Genomic DNA, 21,608 nt, shown 5'->3' with positions numbered 1-21,608 from the left:
GCCCCTACATCATCATCGGCTCCTGCTCTTGCCTTTTAGTGAGTAACAATCTGCATAATTCTTTCCAAGAGAGTAATATCTCTCCATAGACACACGTGAAGTGCAGCAGAGTTTAAACTTCCCGAGCCCCCCTAAAGTACTGCAGGGGTTTGGGCCAGTGCCATCTCATTCAGAAAGCCTCCATCTTAGAGCACATTCAGAGGGCTGTGTGCTCCAGCATACCAGCTCAGTTACCATGCAGAACCAATTCTGTAATGTCATGCTCTTCTGCTCGCCACACGATTGACCCTCATTGTGCTGAAATGTTGGGTAGTGCCAGAGGCACCTTTCCTGAGCGATATTGCGTCTCTCACTCATTACGCTGACTACACGGTCACTGCCCTTCACATTGACTTATGACCTTGTAATGCTATTAGCATGTAAACATGGCTCTCCTCCAGCATATAATTATTCTCTTGCAAAGAGGACCCGATTTCAGTTGCCACAAATTGATAGTGTTTCATGAATTTTGATAGAATCTTTCTATTTGTGTCTATTTTTTTACCACTTTTGATCATCCAAGACACCCTGCAATTCATTTTTTTTCTGTGAATATAGTGTCATTATTTAAGGATTGTAAAGTAATGCTCTATTCTAACTTTGCCCAGAACAGTTTCTGCAGTGTGACTCAGGATTTTAAAAAATGCTTTTTAGTGGATGTCTGGTATCAGTATGCACCACTGTTTCTAAAAGCATTAGGAGGATTGGGTCATCTTGGCTCTGCCTAAATTCTGCATTTCAGCTCATCCGACTTTGTGGTTGACCATGCTGCATGAGCGGGTTTAAAATATGGAGTTATTAAATAGCTGGGCTTAAGGTTGTTATTGTAGAATATGAACAAAGCTGAATGGTTTAACATTTCCAGGTGTGCTGCCAAGAGGCAAGAACATGAGATTACATGCCCATAAGCGGTGCAACACTGAGGGGCTGTCTTGTTTTACTTAGTGTAAGAACAGTGGTGTTGTTTTCTCTGGTACAGTTGTGCGTAGTCTTTAGCGCAGTGTATAGAGAATGTATGTCTTTGGCCTGATGTGGAATGCTGTGTGTGTCAAAGGATTTGTTCTAGGCAGAAGCTTAGCCACACTTCACCACAAACAGTTCTATGAAATCTTCTTTAGAGACACTTACAAAACGCTTTAGAATTTCTAGGTCAGACAAGTTCTCAGAATCAGTGTTCAGTCATACCAAGTCTTACTTTTCTCTAAATCACAACAGTGGAATGATATCCAGCTGTTCTTTAATGTGAATGAGCTTTGTGCAGTTTCCGAAGCATTCAAACAAACAGTGGGTCTGAGAAGAATAGTACATGGTGGCCTTTCAGGGACCACTGTGGTATGAGCCTGCTGATTGACTTACTGATGTGCATCTTTTTGGAAGGATGCACTTGTTGCATGTGCTGCCATGGGGGACTCAGTAGGATACGTGAGGCCACATGGAGAAGACTGGCCTGGTTTTTCAGGCGTCATCAGTCAGCCACCCTCCCACTGCTTTCAGCTATACTGCACAAGCTTTGGGTCTTTGCTATTGTGACTCTTCCCTAGTCAATGCCTACTCACACATCACCCACAAGGCAGTACACACAGGGACAGTCATGCTCACACACACACACACACACACACACACTCATACTGCTTTGGGCAGTCTGGTCTTCCTACTTTAGCACTCTCTCACCACATCCTCCAAAGTAGTCCTGGAGAACTATTTCCACTTAGCTCAAAGGGGCAACAGCGAATGAATCTGTGGCTGGTCTGTTTGGGTGTACTGTGTCACATTGATTGGAACGAAAGAGTGACAGGAAAGAAAGCCATGCAAATACAATAATGGTCCTTCCTAAACACTCCTGACTGGCCAAGTGTTTAAACAACTTTTGTGTTTATGGGCCTCAACTATGTTTAACTGGGTGCTGTGGAAGTCCTGTTTCTGTTTCACACAATAGAAAACATTGTGACTGCTAGTCCGGCCCATATAGCCACTGGTATTCAGCAGGAATCAGAATGGTGGTGGACGGGGAACTGAGATCTTCACAGGTTCCATTTGTACTGAATGTGACTGTCAGAGTGGTAGAGGATGGAGTTTGCTGCTCTCGATAAAGGTGTATTTTTTTGTTTTTAACTTTAGTCCACCCTTGGTCACCTCCTCAAATAAACTCCCTGCTAATGAGTCATGTAGTTATTTCACAACATGGCGTCCCCCAAATAACTTTGTCCAGCCATTTTAAAAACAGGAATTTAAACAGGTGCCTCTTTTTTGGCACTGAAGCATGGCTGTTTATCAACCAATTTCCACAACCCTAATCCCTAGGTTTGAAAGGATCCTGTTTCCGAACAATTAATTTGGACCACTGGTCTTTCTTTGTTTACCGTGCTGTGATGAACAGCTGCTTTGGCTAACCTTCAGTGTTGGAGCAGTGGCTTTCTATGGTAAGCTGAGATGCTGCTGCATGCTTTCAGACAATCCTACCTTAGAATTTCACCAACAGCAGAATGCTTTTCTCAGCACACTGATTGTCTTGGGTCTCATGCTTCAGTAGCACCTATATTATGCATTTGCAAGTGGTCTGGAAAGCCGTGCCAAGTTTTAGAAGGTGTTGTCAGGAGGTCTCTGAGCATTGGGAGTGGTTCTAAAACCTCTCAAAGCCCTGCATATTCACGTCACCTTTGGAAGTGCAGTACTCTGCACTTAAGAAATCACGACTGTTGAAAAGCCAAAGCTTCTTTGTCGTCCTCCTCGCTTCAAGCTCTGAGTTATAGCGCTGCCGTGCTGCTCTATGACCTGCTTAAAGTCAGAGGCCCAGGCTGGAATGTGTCGTCACCTCCACACAGGGCCCTGTGTAAACACACTGCCTCCCTTTTGTGCCCTCTCCACCAGCCCGGGCTGCCAGCCTCAGCACTCGCACAGATGCAAGGACACAGTATCCCACTGTGCGTAGAGACCCCCTATGCCGCTGCTTATTCCCAGAGGATGGAGAATAAGTGGTAGTATGGTGCGGAGCCACAGGCAGTTATAAATCAGTGGGAGCGCCTATGATGATGGGGCTCGTCTGTGGTAGACGGTTTATCCATTTTCTTTCCAGTGGGAGTAGCACCGCACCATTCGGTCATCCATCTGAAAGAGCAGGGGAGCAGGCTGCTCCGGAGGGTGAGGAGTCGTCCGTTAACATTCTTCATGGGGAATTCATTCTGTACTTTACAGTGTGCCACATGCCCACAAACTGCAAAAAGAAGGGGTTTTTCATTCTGCCTTTACCTCGCTCTTAATTACCGTCGTCGTTTTGAGTTATAATTATCATCTCATTCTGTAACACCCTTGATGACTGCACAACTCGACATTACCATGTGTTATCAATAGCAACACAAATGCACTTTTATATGCCTAATTATAAGATTTCAGCTTTGTGTTAAAGGAATGTAATGTGAAATGTGGTATTATATTGGCATTGATATAGTGTGACACTGAAAAACAGCATGCTCTTAAAATGGGTACATGTGGAGTCCATTCATTAAAAGTGTTGCTTTTTCTGCTGGACAGTAAATTAAAGGAAATTTGGGTTTCTATATGTGCTGAAATCCTGCGTTCTTTTTCATCATTGAGGCGACACAGGTTTTTGGAGAAAACTTTGTATTAAAACTTTGAATATTGGCCCATGAGAATTGTAACCATAGCTCCAAATAACATTGATAATGATGACATTTTTAAGTGCAGGATTAATGAAATGTCTGTAACTGATGAAGAACTTCCAAGAGCTAAGCTGAGTAATTATCTGGGCTTCTTTTTAAGTCTTTGGAAAGACTTTTTTTTTTTTTTTTACTCAAGCTGGTATAAAAGACAATCTAGCCAGCTGTATCACCACATTATGTTGTCATAAACTCTGCCCACATTTTTATCATACACCCATGTGTAACACACTATAAACTACAACTCTCTTTGTTCTAACGAGCAAAGAAATTAATTAAGCCAGCAGTGCTTATCACATGAGTCATTCAAGATCCGTCCGCTTCATTACTGTGTTTGACTGACAGCGAATCCAAATGGATGGTTATTTGTCTACCCTAGAGAACTACAGGACGATCTGGACATGTATTGGTCTTAGACACCAATTACTGGGGATGTTCCTTTATGCTAGTCCATCCTCTCATGAGGGAGGTGGCTTTTCCTGCCCTATACCTTCACAATAAAGCCAGAGGTTAAATGACTCAGTTGGTTGCTTACATTCTTCTCTCTGATGATGGAGTTTGGATTCTGTGGGACGTTGACTCAGGTTATCGGCCTTGACTGATCTCTCCTGAAGCCAATGGTCTGTTCTCTTCCACATGGGTTACCATTTCATTCCCCTGTGTATGCCATGTGAGATTTACTCCAGTACTGAAAACGCTCACTCGCTAACCCACCCCCCCCCTCTCTCACACACACACATACACACACACACACACACACACACACACACACACACACACACACACACACACACACACACACGTGCTTCTATCTTTGTGAGGATACTCACTGACATAATGCATGCCCTGACCACAGCCATCACTGCCACACACACACACACACAAACACACACACACACACACACACACACACACACACACACACACACACACACAACACAACTTCTTATACCATAAAAGGAGGATAGACCTTCTTTTTTCCTGTTGCCAGTTTTTCAAGGATTAGTGGTGATAATAATTGTGTTTGAAATGAACTGAATGGAATCAGAAAAGACTTTTGTTAAAAGTCTTAAACTTTTTTTAAACTTATGTTTTTTTTTTCAAGAGAGACTCTTAAAATAAGTAAATATGACTAAGGTCATATGTCTCACAGGTCCCCGAACCTCAGGGACATTCTGTCTCTGCATGCGTGCTTCCGTTCTGTTTCTTAGGATTTCGACATTGCGTTTAGCCAGAATTTGCATAGTAGTATTCTGGGATATTAAACTTTGACCTGTTCAGCATAAGGAAGTCCATGGTATTTACATAATTCTTTCTTTCTTTCTTTCTTTCTTTCTTTCTTTCTTTCTTTCTTTCTTTCTTTCTTTCTTTCTTTCTTTCTTTCTTTCTTTCTTTCTTTCTTTCTTTCTTTCTTTCTTTCTTTCCTCTTCAAATAAGGCACAAGAATTATTTGAAGGATGTTCACAAGCAAAATAACATCTCTTGCACTGATCTGTCTTTGTGTCAGTCTAAGAGTTCAGCAATAACGAAAATGTCTCCAGTGGTTATTGCTGTAATGTCCTATCTGACATCCTATGGCTTCTTTACCCAGTTTTCTTGCCAGGTACTGGAGTGACGCCCTGAATTGCCTTTGTTGAAAAAAAACAGTGAGGAAGCAGAGACCCATCTTTCCTATTCCTAACATATTTTAAGACTCCCAGTCTGATTTTACCATTGCTGAAGTGATTTAAAGTTACAGCTTGTCAGAAACGTTGTAATATTTTGTGAAATGTGTGGTTAGCTCATATCCCGAATCACCATAAATAAAATGGGAAGTCAGAGGGGACTGAAATTACCTCAAAAGCTGAGATATAAAATATTCATATGTTCTTAAACTTAAGGCATCACCGCACTGTGTAATACTGTATTTTACAAGTCACACGGATGCATGAACGTGCATAGTTTATGCATAGTAATGTAAATTATTTTCAGTACTCATGTCATAAATATGAACGTGCAGCGTACACTTCAACTCACTTGTAAGGAGTCGTTTCAGATGCTTTCACCATTTTCTTTCTGTTGGATAAAACATGATCATGGATTTTTTTATGTGATGCTCAATGTGTCTTTTTATCTTTACAGAGACATTGATGGACTCCACAACAGCGACAGCTGAACTGGGCTGGACAGTCTATCCTGTTTCAGGGACGAGTGACACTAGTGTAAGTAAAGATTATATTTATGAAAATGCTTTTTGTGAATAAACTGTGAGCTCACTCTTCCAGAAAAAGGAATATTTTAATGTAAAACGGAGCAGAGAGTTTCTCTGTATGCATGATTAAATGTGTTTGGTCGAACTCACTTTTGTCTTTGTCCACCTTTCACTGAAATACACTCATGTCATAGAACAGGCTCGACTTGAACTGGTTTCCCTTTTACGTCACCGGATTGGATTTTTTCCTTTTTTTTTTTTTGCCAGGCTGAAAATATCTTCACTTAGCACCACTATATTGTTTCTGGTTGCATTTGATGCAAACGATTTCCAAACAGCGTGCCAGAGTGTGGGTTTTGTTGAGCCGCATAGAAGGCTAGTGCTGACTGGTCCAGCCCAAGCCGGAGTTCTGCTCCTTTCTCCTCCCCCACGGTGGAATCCACACTCCTTACAAAGGGTCAGGGAAGAGAAAAATATGTTGTTGAGTAATTTGCTGGTGTATTTCAGAAAACCACTCCCTATTTTATTCAATTATTTATGCTTTTGTGGTCTGGTTTGTGTCTGGTTTCAATTACACTATGTCGTATGTCTGACCCAAAAAAAAAAAAAAGGGTAAAAGAAAAGACGAAGGGGGAAAAAAAAAAGAACAAAAAAAAAAAGTCCTCTGACAGCGCAGTCGTGCGACTTCAAAGTTCTTCGGATACAATTTTACTCACCATCATTTCTTCAAACCTGAGGGAGTGCGGCCTCTTCCGTGCTGATTGGTCCAATCAATATGAAAGAACAAAGAGCTCTGGCGTTTGAGGCTGCCTGGCTCAGAAGGCACTGTGAATGGAAAGAGATTTGGTACATCCACCCTGACGTGTGTAAGAGTATTGCACACACTTTGCATCACTCCTCTTTTATCTCTTCCCAAACTGAGCTTTAACTAAACAACCGTGGATTTTGCTTTCCCTTCACCGTGGCAAAAACGAGAGAGTTCATGGTCAAAATCTAAAGATGAATAAATGAAATAAATGAAAACGGGTTTAAATGGTACACGATCTGTTTAGAAAATGCAATTTGATAGATAGATTTAATGGTTTTTGTAAGCAAGGCACACAGCGTTTTCACAGAGTAGAATGAAAATAAGCGGGCACTCTAAAATGCTGTTTATTTGTCGAAGTCTCAGCCTTTAAGAAGAGCTTTCAGCATACTCAATGCTAGTCTTCCAACTAGACATTTATGAGATCTTTTAGACCTCCCTTTAATAGATTCCCTAACAGATACAGATAAATGGCAAATGGTCTCTTCTAAATTTGCCATTGACTGACAGGCCCACTCTGGCTCCTGTGGTTTTATGGGGAGATGTGATGGAAATGGATTCCACAAAGACACAACATAGATTAAGCTGTGAAAGGAAACGGAGCTCCCCGGCAGAAGAACAGAACAGGTGGGGTCCTGTAAACCTCGCTGTGTGAGAGTGCCTCTAAGTTATTGTCTTACTCTCACTCAAGGCCCCGTGAGCTTAACTGAGGGATCGGTATCATGAAGAATATAGAATGCTGTGTCCATTTTCACAATAACGTCATTACCTTTTATCCAACGTCTTTCCACGTTTTCCACTTTTTCTTTTTAGTAAAAGATGTTAAAGGTTTATTCATTCATCAGCTCATGCAAGATAAACACAGTGTGATCCCCCATGTAAGCACGGATATAAAGTTAATAAAGCATGTGGATCACCGTGTGTCATGAAGGGTATTTACACTGCCGAGCTTTAAAGAGGAAAAAAAATGATAATACCCATTTTTCATAACAATTTATATGTACACTTTGTTCTGTACATGCTTGTTTTCTCATATGATTTTCTAAAACAACTATTACTTCTAAAATAAACATTAGTGTTACTCTCTCATCTTGAAAACAAAACAAATGTATGATAGTAGTCTTGGAATGGTTTTGTGAAAGTTTTATCTCTCAGTTTTTCTCCTTCCCGGGCAGTAAATGTCATATCGGAAATGTCATATCGGCAGACTTAGCTGTATTTCTCAATATCAGTCTCTTGTTAAATGTTAAACTCTCACTCACAGGCTGGCAATAAACTCTCACTCACAGGTTGGCAATAGAGGTGTGAACACTTACATGGATCTATGTCAGAGAGGCTTGGGACAGTCAATTAGGCAAACTAAATTAGAAAAATTACACAGACAGAGACTGACTCATAAATTACATATTTCCTCTTAACACAAATGACACGCTTTGGTGAAGGCTACAGATATGTCATTATCTAGCTTTGTTTTGGCTGATGATGGACACATAGACACATTTAAATGCAGCTAAAACGTTAAACTATTGTACTCTGTATAGACCAATTATATTGGTGTTTTTTGTATCAATAATACTTGCTTTATTGGAACCTGTCCAAATCCCATGGGCATTTCATTGTATTATTAATGGGTGTATATTCATTATGTTCTAACCAAGTGCTGCAAAAACCAGAGGTTGAGTCAGCTTGCATGCCTTCTCGTCAGGTTATACAGCACACTGGGATATATCATTTCTCTGACTTGTTATACACATTATACTCCCTCCTTCCCTCACACACACACACACACACACACACACACACACACACACACACACACACACACACACACACACACACACAAACTGACAAAACATCACTTTTGAAAAGTCAAGGTTCCAGTTTTGATTTCTATTATGTACAGTGACCTTAACTTGAAGCGGCCTTGTCTCCTCATCCTGTGGAATGTCGACACCTTGGATAAGATGGCTCATTCCTAATTCATAAATAAAATAGAATAGGCATGATTCCTGATAATAGTGCCCATGAAGTCATTACACATTGAGTTATGTAAGTGTACAATGAGGTCATGCACATATGCCCTCATTTAAAAAAAAAAAAAAAAAAAAAAAAAGCAAGGCACAGACTTTCATGGGATTCTTAGTATAGCTTTTTAAACCCAGTCAGCCATGTGAGATATTATAATGGCATTATGTACCATCATATTTGGATTGACTGCACAATCCTGCCCTAATTCTTTGTTTAGTGCTTTTGCATAAAAAAGGCATTTTATAGCAGGTAAAAGCTGATTTTTCATTGTGGTGTAGAATGCTATTATTTGTTCTTATTTGCTCTGCATTGGACCCAATTACTGGGAGGGTGAGAAATCTAATTTTGCAATTGTGTTTGTATATTTGAATGTTTCCACCTATTGTTTTGTGATAATTGTTGTTTAGTTGTTTAGACATTGTTTACTTGCAAAGATTCTACTTTGAACATCAGTGACCAGCGTGAGAGGAGCTGTAAGTAGGCTTAAAGAAACAGATGGTTTTAGAAAGATCACGTCTGGGAACAATATGAAAGAAAAAAAAACATGCTGAGCTCTCCAAAAAGGAAGCCTGGTTTTTTAAAAAAAATGTATCTCATTGTGTTGTTATAAAGAAAAATTACTCTTAGTTAAGTTTCCTTTTCAGTGAGGGGTTGTACATAAAAATGATATTTTCCTATTTTAGGGCTGCCTCATCAGGGACCTCAATCTTTGTGTGGTCGTAGTTTGATGTGAAAACTGAAACAGCAAACAGAGTTTGGCAGCGTCAGTCTATTGTCATGTCTTTGATTTATTCAAAAGGAAAAATGTAAACATGATCCACATGTGGATGGAGAGACATGGGTTAAAGAGGCAATAGTAAGCTTGTTTGTCTAACTTCACATGTCGTGCATTTACAGTGGACAGCCGTAATTGAAGTTGACTGGTACAGACAGCTCAGTTTGTGGCTCTCCCTCCGTCTCTGTCTGTTTTCCTCTCACTCTCTCTCTCTCTCTCTCTCTCTCTCTCTCTCTCTCTCGTTTTTTCTTTGTCTCTCTGTTTGCCCTGCCTGTGGTAGGGAACCCAGCAGTGCACAAGGACAGTTAGTTGCATGGCTGTAACTGAATACAGAATCCGAGTGTCGTTTGTCCCATGTCCCCTCAGGACAAACGTCTTCACTGACAGATTTCCCACAACTGCAAATTGGGCAACTCTTCTTTCCAAGGAGCTTTCCCATGTGTTCTGTCTTTCATTGTGTGAATTATTTATTTACTTGGATCTGTGATGGAATTCTTTATACCTGGCACAGTATCGCTGCTCGCTGTCGATCCTCATTACAATGATGAGAAATTGGAAGCATGTTTTACATGTTAGGGCAGTGTAACTATGCCTCAGTCGATCAGCAGAGCTGAGTGATGACAAACTTGGGAGGGAGCCATGACGACTGGCTCCACATACACTTCATTATTGCTGGGACAGTTCATTAGCAGAAGATGCTGAAGTCCAACTAAAAGTTCAGAATTGTGTTATTTCATAACAATTATTGAAGAAAACGCTTGATGGCTGGCAGCTTTTTTTCTTTTTTTTTTCTTGTGGAGCTAGCCTGTTCCATAATTCACCAGCAGCAGCAGCAGCCGCAGTCGGCTCTGCTCAGCTCTACCTATCAAGAAGAGAGGCACTGTCAGAGAAGCTTATAGATTATAAGTCAGTTGAACTCATTGTGTGCTGGGGGAATTATTGATTCAAAACTTCATTCTAAGAGAACAGTTGGCAATATGTCACCAAACTCTTTTCCAATCCTTTTCACAAAACTTTTGAGCAAAATGCCAAAGTAAAGCTATACCACTCTCTCTCAGACGCCATTTCATAGCTCGTTTTATTTCTAAACAGCAGTGAGGATTACTTTAATTACACTGAGTTCATACTGTAAGACATATTGCTCAGAATAGCTAAATATCAAGAAGAATATTTGGGGAGAATAAGAGGAACACTGTTAGAAACACTTTTTGATGAAGACAGTTTTTTTTTTTTTTTTTAATACGGAAGGTTGATTCAAAGCTCTCTGGACAAACAGGGTTAAATGTTGAAATCGAGTGCCCCATATGGAGGTCCCTAAAATACTCTATTCCAGCATTGGCTTGTCTAATCTGCTAAGTGCTGAGGAGGTCTTAGTGGAGAAAAAAACAGAGAACCCCTTCAATACTTAAAAATTTACTGTCTTAAATGACAGATGGCAGACACATGTGACAGGGTCCGTCATGGCCCCAGGCTTCTTTCCCACCCAGTGGACTGGGCCAGCCGGATGAACTGTGTTCTGCACTGTCAGTTAGTGTGATCACGGCCTTTATAAACTGCTCTATCTTTCTATCACCCTCAAGACCAAGCCAGGGATGAAGACACAATGGCGCCCCAGTTCTGACGTTGCTCTTTCTGTTTGGGTGCCAGCGTATCAGGCTTTGTTGAGGTCAAGGAACTAAAGGTGCCCCACTTCTGATGAGCCTCTTTATGCTGGGCCTGTCCCCTGAACAGAGGCCTCAAAAGAGAGCAGACAATGACTGATGCCACTGAAGGCACCTCAATTACCTCTTCTCCCGGGGCTGTGGCTTCAATGTACTTCCTGTCTCTGAGAAAGGTAAAGCACCTTTGAAAGTCTTCCGGTGCATTGACAGCTTACTTTTGAAAATGATTTCTTTGAGTTCATGTGTCATCCAGAGCTTGCTTTTTAGTTCATTCTTTACAAAATGAGCCTATTCATTTGAACACAGTTGATATCTGTGTGTAGGAACACTTTTGTTATTTAGGAGACTGATGAATCCTTTCGTGACAAAGATAACGTGGCATTGACGAGCTTTTCTGCGTAAATGATTTTGCCTCATCATAGACGTGGACTTATTTGAATTCCCGCACAGTAAATTCTTGTCAGTTTCTTTAAAATCTTTTCTTTTTTTTCCCAGTGTAACCTACCCCTTTTTGCAATATCATTGTAAAAGCTAATCTTATGAGGAGAAAGCAGTAGTTTTGAAATGGACAGTCTAACTGCAGAAGTCTTTATCCCAGTCTGAACCCCCTCACCACCTTTTCGTCTTAAAACACATGACTGACCCTCAGCTGCACTCCCAGGGAAAAACCTGTGAAAATGAAGACGTTTCTTCTAATTTCACACTCGGCGCTTGATCGCTGGGGCCCTTATTATGCCCCATTTGGTTCTCTCCACTGGCTCTGATGAAAGAGTGGCAGCAAAGCCGTAGCTGGACAAAGAGAGGCCCTCCTTCAAAAGACATTTGTTTAGAGTCTGGGCAGCCCACTCCACTTTTTTTTTTCCCCCTCCCTCTGTCCATCTCTCTCAGTGACTCTGCATCATTCATTAGCAACTGCCTCTCTCTGTCTTTTTTATTTCATTCTAATTTGATCAGTCAAAGTTGTGGGCTCCAAACAAGAGGATGTTACACCCTGTCTTCTCCTGTTTAACTGGCCCTCACCCTCTCCCCACCAGATAGTGTCTAAAAGAATTGGCCTCCTCGAGGGGAGGTGGGAAGGTCAATGGCTGCACATGACCTTGGACAAGTGTGTCTGTTTTAAAGGCACCAAACTGAATGTCTGGCAGGTTCTCTCTCTCTCTTTTTTTTTTTTATTAAAGATAACTGTTGAAAAATATAAGCATGTAACTCTTATTCACTGCTTTTAGCAATTTAGGTTAGACATGTTTTGGGAAACATTTTAAAAGGTTTATCTTTCAGCAAAGAGAACGTTTAGCAGTTTCTGTTGTCCTCAAGCTGCTGAAAAATACACATTCCTGAAAGTTGTACTGGGAATACGTTGCATTGTGCCAGTGTTAATGACCCATAACTATTTGGAATAATTTCTGTCTGTCTGTAGAGAATAATTGGGACATGGGAATAAAGAACAAAAGCCCAGAGAAAAAAGCTGTTCTAATTAGTCCAAGAGCATTTGATAGAATGGGGGTCTTGAACATGAGGCTTGACTTTCTCTCTCACTCCCGTCAAAATTCTGTCAAAATCCTTGTTAACCGAGGACTAATTTGGGAAATTATGTCAGCTGTGAAGTGAAGAGTGAGAATTGTGGGGTGGGGAGTTGTGGGGTTGAGAAAGGCTGGCCCTGTGTGGTGTGAGAGAGCTTTTAAGGTTAAGTAAAGGGCTTTCCCAATTCAACAAGGTCAAGACTGGGACTCACTTGGTGGTTGGAATATTCAGTATGTACCACTGAGGCCCCTTGACTTGATCTGTGGCCAACTGAGCTGGAAACCACAATGGAGGCATCTGGAGTCACTTTAGGCCAGGCAATGAAATCCCTGGTGCGTGTACCATGTGTGCTGTTTGTGTGTGCACATGTGTATGTGCCTGTGGATGTGTACCTATGGGTGTGTATGTAGAGTGAGAAAGAATGAGTGATACAGATGTCTTGTAAATTTAACAAGTAATCTGTTCTGTTCTTTCCAAACCGTGAGGCATATCATTCGATTATCTTTGGTCTGTAATCTTTGCTTATGATGAAATTTGATCGGTTTTCAGTGCCACGAATTGACACTGTTGTCTCAATTATAATTGTGAATTAAATCACTTAGCAAGGCTATATTTATGCAAGGGGCCTCTCATATAGTGATTATAATTGCAATTCACACTATAAAAGCTGATCTGATCTCACATGCCTAATATGGCCCATGTGCTCACCCTAGATTTGAATTTTCCTTTCAAAATGCCATTAACAGCTTCAACATTAAATGACAAGGAATGATGCTTATGTATTGGACCATCAGAATATGCATGTTAACCAGAGTTTTGACTACCAATTTTAAACTTCGCTTTCTTGCTTCCTTTAAACATACAAGGCATAAAAAAGCTTAAAGATGTTTTTTTCTTTTCCTGCATCAGAGGAGAAAAAAAGGAGCCAGTCTAACCAAAACAAGTCACTATGTAAACAGCAAAGTATATGACTGGTTTTTCTTTTTCGAAGGAGGTTTTTAGAAATGCATCCTCTCACTGAGAGAGAGAAACAAACAGTGGCCAGGTTCACACAGCACTGCCAAATAGGGTCTCAGCAAAAGCAGGCCCATGCCAACCTCTCTGCATGGGCTTCACCCAATGCCAGACCACGCTGCATGCCGAACGAGGGGATCTTGCCCTGCTCCCTACCTCCTTCCTACTCTGGTCTGTAATCCAGTCTTTGCCTGTGGGGAATGCCTCCCATTATGGCTCTGCTACTCTCTCATTGTCCCCAGAGAGAGAAGACAGACATAAGGGAGTGTGTAACATGCTGTATGCCATTTCCCTGTGGTTTCTGAACATAAACTAGATATATGGGGGTAGCTTAGCAAGCTCTAGTCAGATGGGAATGGATTTGTAAGTTCTGTCAGAGGAGCCATGTTGCAAGAGAGCAGTGCAAGCGAGGAATACAAAAGAAGTCTGATTGCATAAGTGGCTGTAGCAATGAATCCATTTTTCTCTGCTTTATTCACAGTGGGAGGAGGTGAGTGGCTATGATGAGAACATGAACACCATTCGCACCTACCAGGTGTGCAACGTCTTTGATGCCAACCAAAACAACTGGGTGCGCACCAAGTATATCCGGCGGCGCGGAGCACGCCGCATTCATGTGGAGATGAAATTCTCTGTGAGGGACTGCAGCAGTATTCCCAAAGTCCCGGGCTCCTGTAAAGAGACCTTCAACCTGTATTATTACGAATCTGATGCTGACACAGCCACCAAGGTGTTCCCTCCGTGGATGGAGAACCCCTGGATCAAGGTGGATACCATTGCGGCAGATGAAAGCTTCTCACAGGTGGACCTCGGAGGCCGCGTGATGAAGATCAACACGGAGGTCCGCAGCTTCGGCCCCGTTTCTCGTAACGGCTTCTACCTGGCCTTCCAGGACTACGGAGGCTGTATGTCTCTGATTGCTGTGCGCGTGTTCTACCGGAAATGCCCACGTGTCATCCAGAACGGGGCCATTTTCCAAGAGACATTGTCGGGGGCAGAGAGCACCTCTCTGGTGGCAGCGAGAGGAGTGTGCATCCCTAATGCAGAGGAAGTGGATGTACCCATCAAACTGTACTGCAATGGTGATGGAGACTGGATGGTGCCCATCGGCAGATGCATGTGCAAGGCAGGACATGAGGCTGTGGAGAATGGAACTGTCTGTAGAGGTTGGTTTGGCTTTCCATTTCTCTCTTTTCAGCTGTCCAACACTTTTTCTTTTCTTTTCTTTTCTTTTCTTTCTTTCTTTCTGCTTGTTTGTTCACGTCACAAAATTCTTTTACGACGACTACATCTCATAATGTTGACACTGAACATATTTCAGACTAAAGAGCAAATTTAATAACAATTTGTAAATTATTTATTCTCCTGATGAAACATAATGTAGACAACTGATCATAATGCTTGTTTTGCTTCAGTAAGGCAAAGCCTGGGTGCACACATTTGCTTAGACTCCAGTATCACAGATCTTTACGAGCTTCTTTGTCTCAGCTTTATAACTCTTTGTTATAAAATGCTGAATGAAAGCAGTTTTATGTGACCATAAAAATTGTTTGTGTAACTTTATTGATTTGATACATGCCGGACTCTCGTTCTGTTGTGATGCTTTTTCTCGTTGCTTATGTGACGGTGTTGAAGACTGTATTTATCTCTCTTTCTGCATAAATGCAGAGCAGTCTGCTGCGAAAACTCACATTTCTTTGTGGTGGGCACACAGCAGCTTTCTCTTCAAACATTACCCTTCCGTATCATTGATGTAAGATAGCCTTGAGTCCCGCCGTGCGTGGATCGATCAGCCATTCCTCGAGCACCGTCTCTATCCTCCCGCCCTCACCTGTGATTCACTCGCTCTCTCTCCAGCTGGAGCTCTCATCTGGATGTGTTCACAGAACCCCGTTGCTCGGAAGCGCCAGTGGCAGGCTCCGTTCCCACGGCAACGCCAGCCTGCAGACAGGGCCCACGCTGACACAGACGGCACAATAAAACGCCCACCTGTGTTACAAATCCCCCCCTCAGACTGGCGCGCTCGGCCTCTTTCATAAGGCACAGTGTAATTACTCCACAGGCTCCCTGGCCCTGTGAGGATGAGCAGTGATAATGGGCACTGATCAACAGTGGAGAGTGGGCCAGCCACTGCCTGTATCCATTCAATGACAGTTAATGAGGACGGTCACAATTCCCCCCAAGGAATACATGCCAATAAAACTGCACACAAACCCAATCTACTCCAAATTGAAAAGCCTACATAATTATACACATTTGGTTGTTTTTGACCTACATGTAATTTACTGCGCGCGATGGATTTTTTCACTATCCCAGGGGTCTCCTCAGTCAGTGGTATCTTTGTATGCTACTGGATTTAAAAACTATTAAATTGCCAGCGTTTAATAGGAAGTCACAAAGATCAATCACGCCCCGCAGCAGCCGGTCATGACGGCATTCCAGGCGTGCTTGCATAGAGAGTTGCTTTTCACACCTCTGTATTCATCAGACTGTACCTTTTCTTTTTTTTTTTTTTTTGAGCCAGGGAAAAGATTACCTTCCATCACAGGAACCTGAGTACAGAGCTCTATATCAGAGTGATTTGTTCGCCCTCATCCATCAGCTTCAGCACCTGCCTTACTGGCCACGTCACACGGCCGCAGCAGCCGTGCCTTGTCATCTCTTAGCGAACGGTTCCGTCTGCAATGATCACACATTCTCACTGAGCACACTGCCAGCTCCTAAAGTGTGTAATGTATTATCTGAGATGTGTTTTATGGGGGACATTCAATCATTATGGGACACCGGGCTACAAGGGAAACGTCAGAACCAAAACAAGATCATTAGACATGAAGAGGGTTATTATATTGCGGCCTTCCTGTTGTTTGTAAGCTGTTTTGATCGAGGTCTGCCATCAATTTATCTCCCCTATTTATCTTTCTGGTGGATGAAAGCTGATAGCTCTGCGTGAGACCGTGTCAAAACCGAGACTGTGGTCAGTGCCTTTTAACTGTCAGTGGTTGGGGGATGAATTGATTTATGAAAGAAGAGCTTTTAACTGCCATTGCTGGAGTAATGAATTGATTTGTGAAAGATGCCCACTCAGGGATGCTGCTGTATCCTTTTACAATGTGGATGAAGTGGCTAGGGAGCAATCATAAGATCCACAGATGAAAAAGATCTCTAACTCTTGCATTAATAATGCTAGCAACGGGTTGTTCAAATGCCCCTGGAACAAAGCATGTAATTATGCTTGTAACAATTAAATCCTTGACAGAGCTTTCAACAAATAATTACACCTTGACATGAAATCTGTCAAAATATTGACAAAAGACAGATTTATTTATGGTGAAACTGCGGTTCCTTTTTCTCTCTGATCGTCTTACTAACCTGATTAAATTTCCTCCCATGGACATACAGGGAGCAAATGAAGCACTCCGACTTCTTTCAGCTGAAATGTCCCTAAAAGACAGATCCTGTTTCCTTTAGAGCAGGAGGAGAAGGTGCTCAGCTAGAGACACACTGAGTCCTGTTCACTCATGCTGTTCATTTGAAATGAAAGAAGACTCTGGAACTGAGCACAATAGGAGCCATGTTCTTGAGCAGAAATGCCACTGCTCCTATAATACCGGTGTGTGTGTGTGTGTGTGTGTGTTTTATAGTAATCTGATCACTCAACCCCATGACAGACTAGTTTAAGAGTTTAGACTCAGGATCTATCCCTAAAGCACTCAACAATGGGTTTTTAAGCACTCATGATCAGTACAATTTAGAAAAATGTCTGTCCAACTAACACATATTCTGCTGGAATGACACAATTACATTTAATCAAGTGCCTAGTGCCTACCAAAATATGTTTCAACACACAAGTATTATCAAGGTATCGGTCATTGAATTCTCATATAGCAAGTGGGAATGTTTGAAAGTCTGAAACATGACAAGCAAAAAGATGTGCCTTCAAATGCTGATAATGAAGAATTATGTTCTGAAACAGGAACATAGAGACCACAGACCCTCCCCCATTAGAAAAAAAAAACAGTTTTCATACTCTGCACTTTTTCAGACAAAAGCGGTTTAACTGCTACTTTCTAACATCTTTAACTCCTACTTTAGTCATGAAAGAGAAAAAAGAACCATTTTCTGCAGTAAGCTGTATTCACAGATCCCTGTGTAATCTGTGGGGGCAATGTAAATCCACAGTTCTTCAAATGACTTCCTCAACTTTGGAGAATCTGCCTTCCTTTCCGTCTGTCTTTGTGAATCTGTCCTTTTTTTCTTGGTGTGAGTATAATAAACTGGGTGAGAGGGAGTACTATCAATGCCCGTCACATTTAAAGAGAATAGAGACTAGCCAATTCTTCAGAGCAGTCTTTAAATGCGTGCACTCAGTCACAGAGGTGTATGCTAAACGAGAGGGTTATGTAAGGGAAGATAAAATACACAGGCAACAATCCCCATAATGAGCTGTTTTCTCTTTGCCCCCACAGAGCAGGAGTCAGCATTATGCATTGGTTGTACCCTGTTCGAAGAGTGTTTATTGATGGCATTTTTACAAAGGCTCTGAGTTTTACTGTGATCTCCCAGTCAGCTTTAAATACAGATTTAAATGTAGAAAATAAACACAAAGGCACTGAGTACGAAGGTGGGCCTTGGATAGCGCGGCCATGATTTCAGGGCAAAAACAGGAGACAGGGAGATGAGGGCAGGAAACTACTGCGAGGGTATTCCTCTAGATTCCCAATTCCACTCACCCTTCATATGGAGAAGGCTTAAGTGTGGAAATCAGCGAGGCACAAAGACCCCGCCTCAGCTCTTTCTATTTCCCATGGTACCTCTGCTTTTTAATGATGGCTCTAATTGACTAACAGCAAGCGTGGGGTACGGTCACGCTTAGGGGAAGGCTCCTGTCCCTTGGGCCCCCAGCGCAAGACACAGAACAAAACAAACTCCAGCTCCTTCTGCTGTTTGCAAATAAAATCTTCGAAAGGAAAAGAAATCTTCCGTAGAGGAGAGAGCCTTTCGCATGATGTTAGAGGAGGAGGACGCCTTTCATAACATGACAGTTTGGTCGTGATGATTTCGCAAGACATCTGGCATGTGTCATTGATTTGAAAGGGGAAGATGAAACATATTTCGAATTAAAACAAACATTGAGCAGTTGTGTTGGATCCCTTTCTTCTCTGAGCAGCATTTATTTGTCTCCTGGTCTCATCTGTTTACAGGGCCGGATGTTAATGATGCGTGTGATATGGATGGATTGTTAAATGGATGTGGTATGCTGTGGTATATGTGGTATATTTTTTAACATCTTGCTTTACGGCTTTTGTTTTCTGTAATCAGAGATCATTCAGTGTTGGAAAATGACAGTAATGAAAATCTCTTTCTTATCCATCTGTGTATTGTTTGACAATAGTGAGACTGGATGGCACTGAGATGTCATACATTGTAAGTAAATGCAGTGCATTGCAGTTTGGCTTTCAACTAAAAAACAAGCTTAGAATATAATACACTGAGTGGACCTCTAGACAAATTACAATTAAAAATTCTCGATTGTTGTCAGTTAACATTTTTGGTTCGCTTTACGTACTCACTTTACCTCACCTTTCTCTCTCTCAGCACAGACACTTTCGTACACACACACACACCACACACACACACATGTATGTTGCTGCTATGCCTATGTAATATGAGTAGCTACTTCCTCTCCTGCTGTCTCGCTCACCTGGATTAGTGTGTGCTTAGAATGTGGAATGCAGCCTCTCAATAGTCAGTGTGAGATGGCTCAGTCCACATGGGACTTCTGGGCCATTTTTATGGAAGGTCTCCTAACTGCTCTCCTGTTGCTTTCAGACCGAAACCTGACTGAGGAGCATGTTCATTTAGCAGTGAAATTCAAGCTTGGCATATTGCATTGTCCATACCTTGCGTTGCACATGCGGAGTATATGAGTGGGGACACAAATTAGTGTTGATGACAGCAGACCTTGAAAAAAACAGGGCAAGGATCACTATGTGGGGCTGTAGGGCTGGAGAATAAAGATCCCTCAGCGTTAGCCAAGCATTAGGATCATAAGTACCATGGGAGCTGTCTGCCTACCCACAGAGGCCCCAGGGAGTAGTCATACACTTTTATTCCTTGTTCCTGGCTGTGATAGAGTTTTCATTTTGACCTTTTTTTGGAGATGAAGACAAGATGTAGCATTTCAAAAACGCTGATCTGTGTAAACCACCCCAAACACACACACACACACACACACACACACACACAAGCACACACACACCCACACCCACCCACACACACACACACACACACACACACGTGTGCACAGACATACGCAAACCCACACCCACACCCACCCACACACAGCTTAGCCCGGTGAGGAGGACTTGTCATTTTTCTCTCAGCACATTAATCACTTCTGTGAAAGTGATAACGCCAGGGCGAAATAGCTGGGAATGGTCCGGAGCCCAGGGATCACGGCGTGTTAACCTGTTCCATATGTAGCTCTGAACAGCCTATCATTATCTTACACCATAGCTAGAATTCCCCAGGCCTGCCTGTCGTCTCATCTTCAGACGCTCCAGTCAGGAGTTTGTGGTGTCCCTGATGGGCCGCTGAGATGGGGCCTCACTGGAGGGTCCTTCGTGCCTGTCTCTCTTCCAGCACACCTCACTGGGTCTCCAAGTCTGCAACCTTAAGCTGCTGATCTGATCCCCAGGCAAGCAAGAGTCTGTTAGGGAGGTGCAGATTGATGGCCAGTTTCTGCATCAGCACAGCTGGCCCTCTCTGGGTGTAGATGCATGCTTTGATGCCCTGTGAAGCCAAAGAGTTTCTGGATCTTTTTTCCCCATTATGAAGAAGAGGACGGTCTCACCCAGGACATGCCACAGTTCTCGTTCCAGCAGCCTGATTGATGCTCTGTTGGATGTTACAGTGCCATCAAATGTCTGGAACAGGATGTAGTTTGAGTCTTCTATGGGTCAGAGACAAGGGAAGTTTTGACTGAGGATCAATCACTCTTTGAAGTACTGGCAAATGGAAAACTTATTTGGTTGTGAATGGCATTTTTTTTTTCCTGTTGAAGAAATCAGTGTCATATCATAGTACAGGTCTTGCACATCTTAGCTGACACATTATTTCTGAGAGAACAGTGATGAGTACTCCAGAAATAGAAATGACGTTGAAACTGCAGCGAAATGTCAGTTTCATCAACTGTCAAAGTATTTTGATTTGTTGCCTAAATCTGTTCCTAAGATATTTCAGCTGCATGTGCCTGCAGGAGAGATGGATCTCATTCCGGGTGCGGGGCAGGTTTGTCATCTGTGTTATGCGGTCACAGTCTCCCCTGGATGAATGCAGTTGTTCACACTCTGTTGACCCCCAGCTGCTGAGTGAAGGGTAGACTCAGGGTCTGGTTTCCTCCCGCTCTGTCATATGACCTTACAAAAGATCATTTATGAGATATTGTTACGCTATACGTTAAGGCTTTAATTCAGTGGAATGTGGTCTACATGTGACCAGGGCAAAGCTCCTTGTAGCATCTCCTCCCTCTTATTTAAAAAAGAGGACAGGTTTACGATTTTGCTACGTCAGTTCCACGTTAAGGTTTTGAAGAATGGGTGTCTTATATTACAAATTAGTGAGGAGCGGTTGAATCTCTGCCAGGTAAAGCAATGTGCCGAGATGCCTGTTGTACTGAGAAAAAAACCCCCCCAAAAAACATGTGTGTGTCTTTTTTTCTTCACTGAAGGACTTGTAGGTCTGTAATGGATTCTAAAATAAGAAAACTTGTATCTCTGATAAAGGTCCCCCCCCTCTGGAGATCTCTTTTCCTGTTCCTCTTTGTGATTAAAGATTAAACGTGAGTGGGTGAAACAGAGGAGATAAGAGCAAGTTCTCCCCTTGGCTGGGTTATCAGTAA

At 42.2% G+C, this 21,608-nt stretch overlaps 1 protein-coding gene across 1 annotated transcript in view; it reads left to right on the top strand.

Annotated features, from left to right (window-relative positions):
- Positions 1-5,842: 5,842 nt before the first annotated feature.
- The window catches only part of ephb2b (eph receptor B2b), a 64,425-nt gene continuing 48,659 nt past the window's right edge, over positions 5,843-21,608 (top strand). The window contains exons 1-3 of the mRNA XM_030778570.1: positions 5,843-5,890; positions 6,694-6,702; positions 14,190-14,874. Of these exons, the coding sequence (XP_030634430.1) occupies positions 5,843-5,890; positions 6,694-6,702; positions 14,190-14,874 (742 nt within the window). The remainder of the gene's footprint in view (positions 5,891-6,693; positions 6,703-14,189; positions 14,875-21,608) is intronic.

Source organism: Chanos chanos, chromosome 6, assembly GCF_902362185.1.
Source record: "Chanos chanos chromosome 6, fChaCha1.1, whole genome shotgun sequence".
Classification (NCBI taxonomy): domain Eukaryota; kingdom Metazoa; phylum Chordata; class Actinopteri; order Gonorynchiformes; family Chanidae; genus Chanos; species Chanos chanos.
The sequence above is the reverse complement of the archived record's forward strand: the minus strand, read 5'-3'. Positions and strand labels throughout refer to the sequence as shown.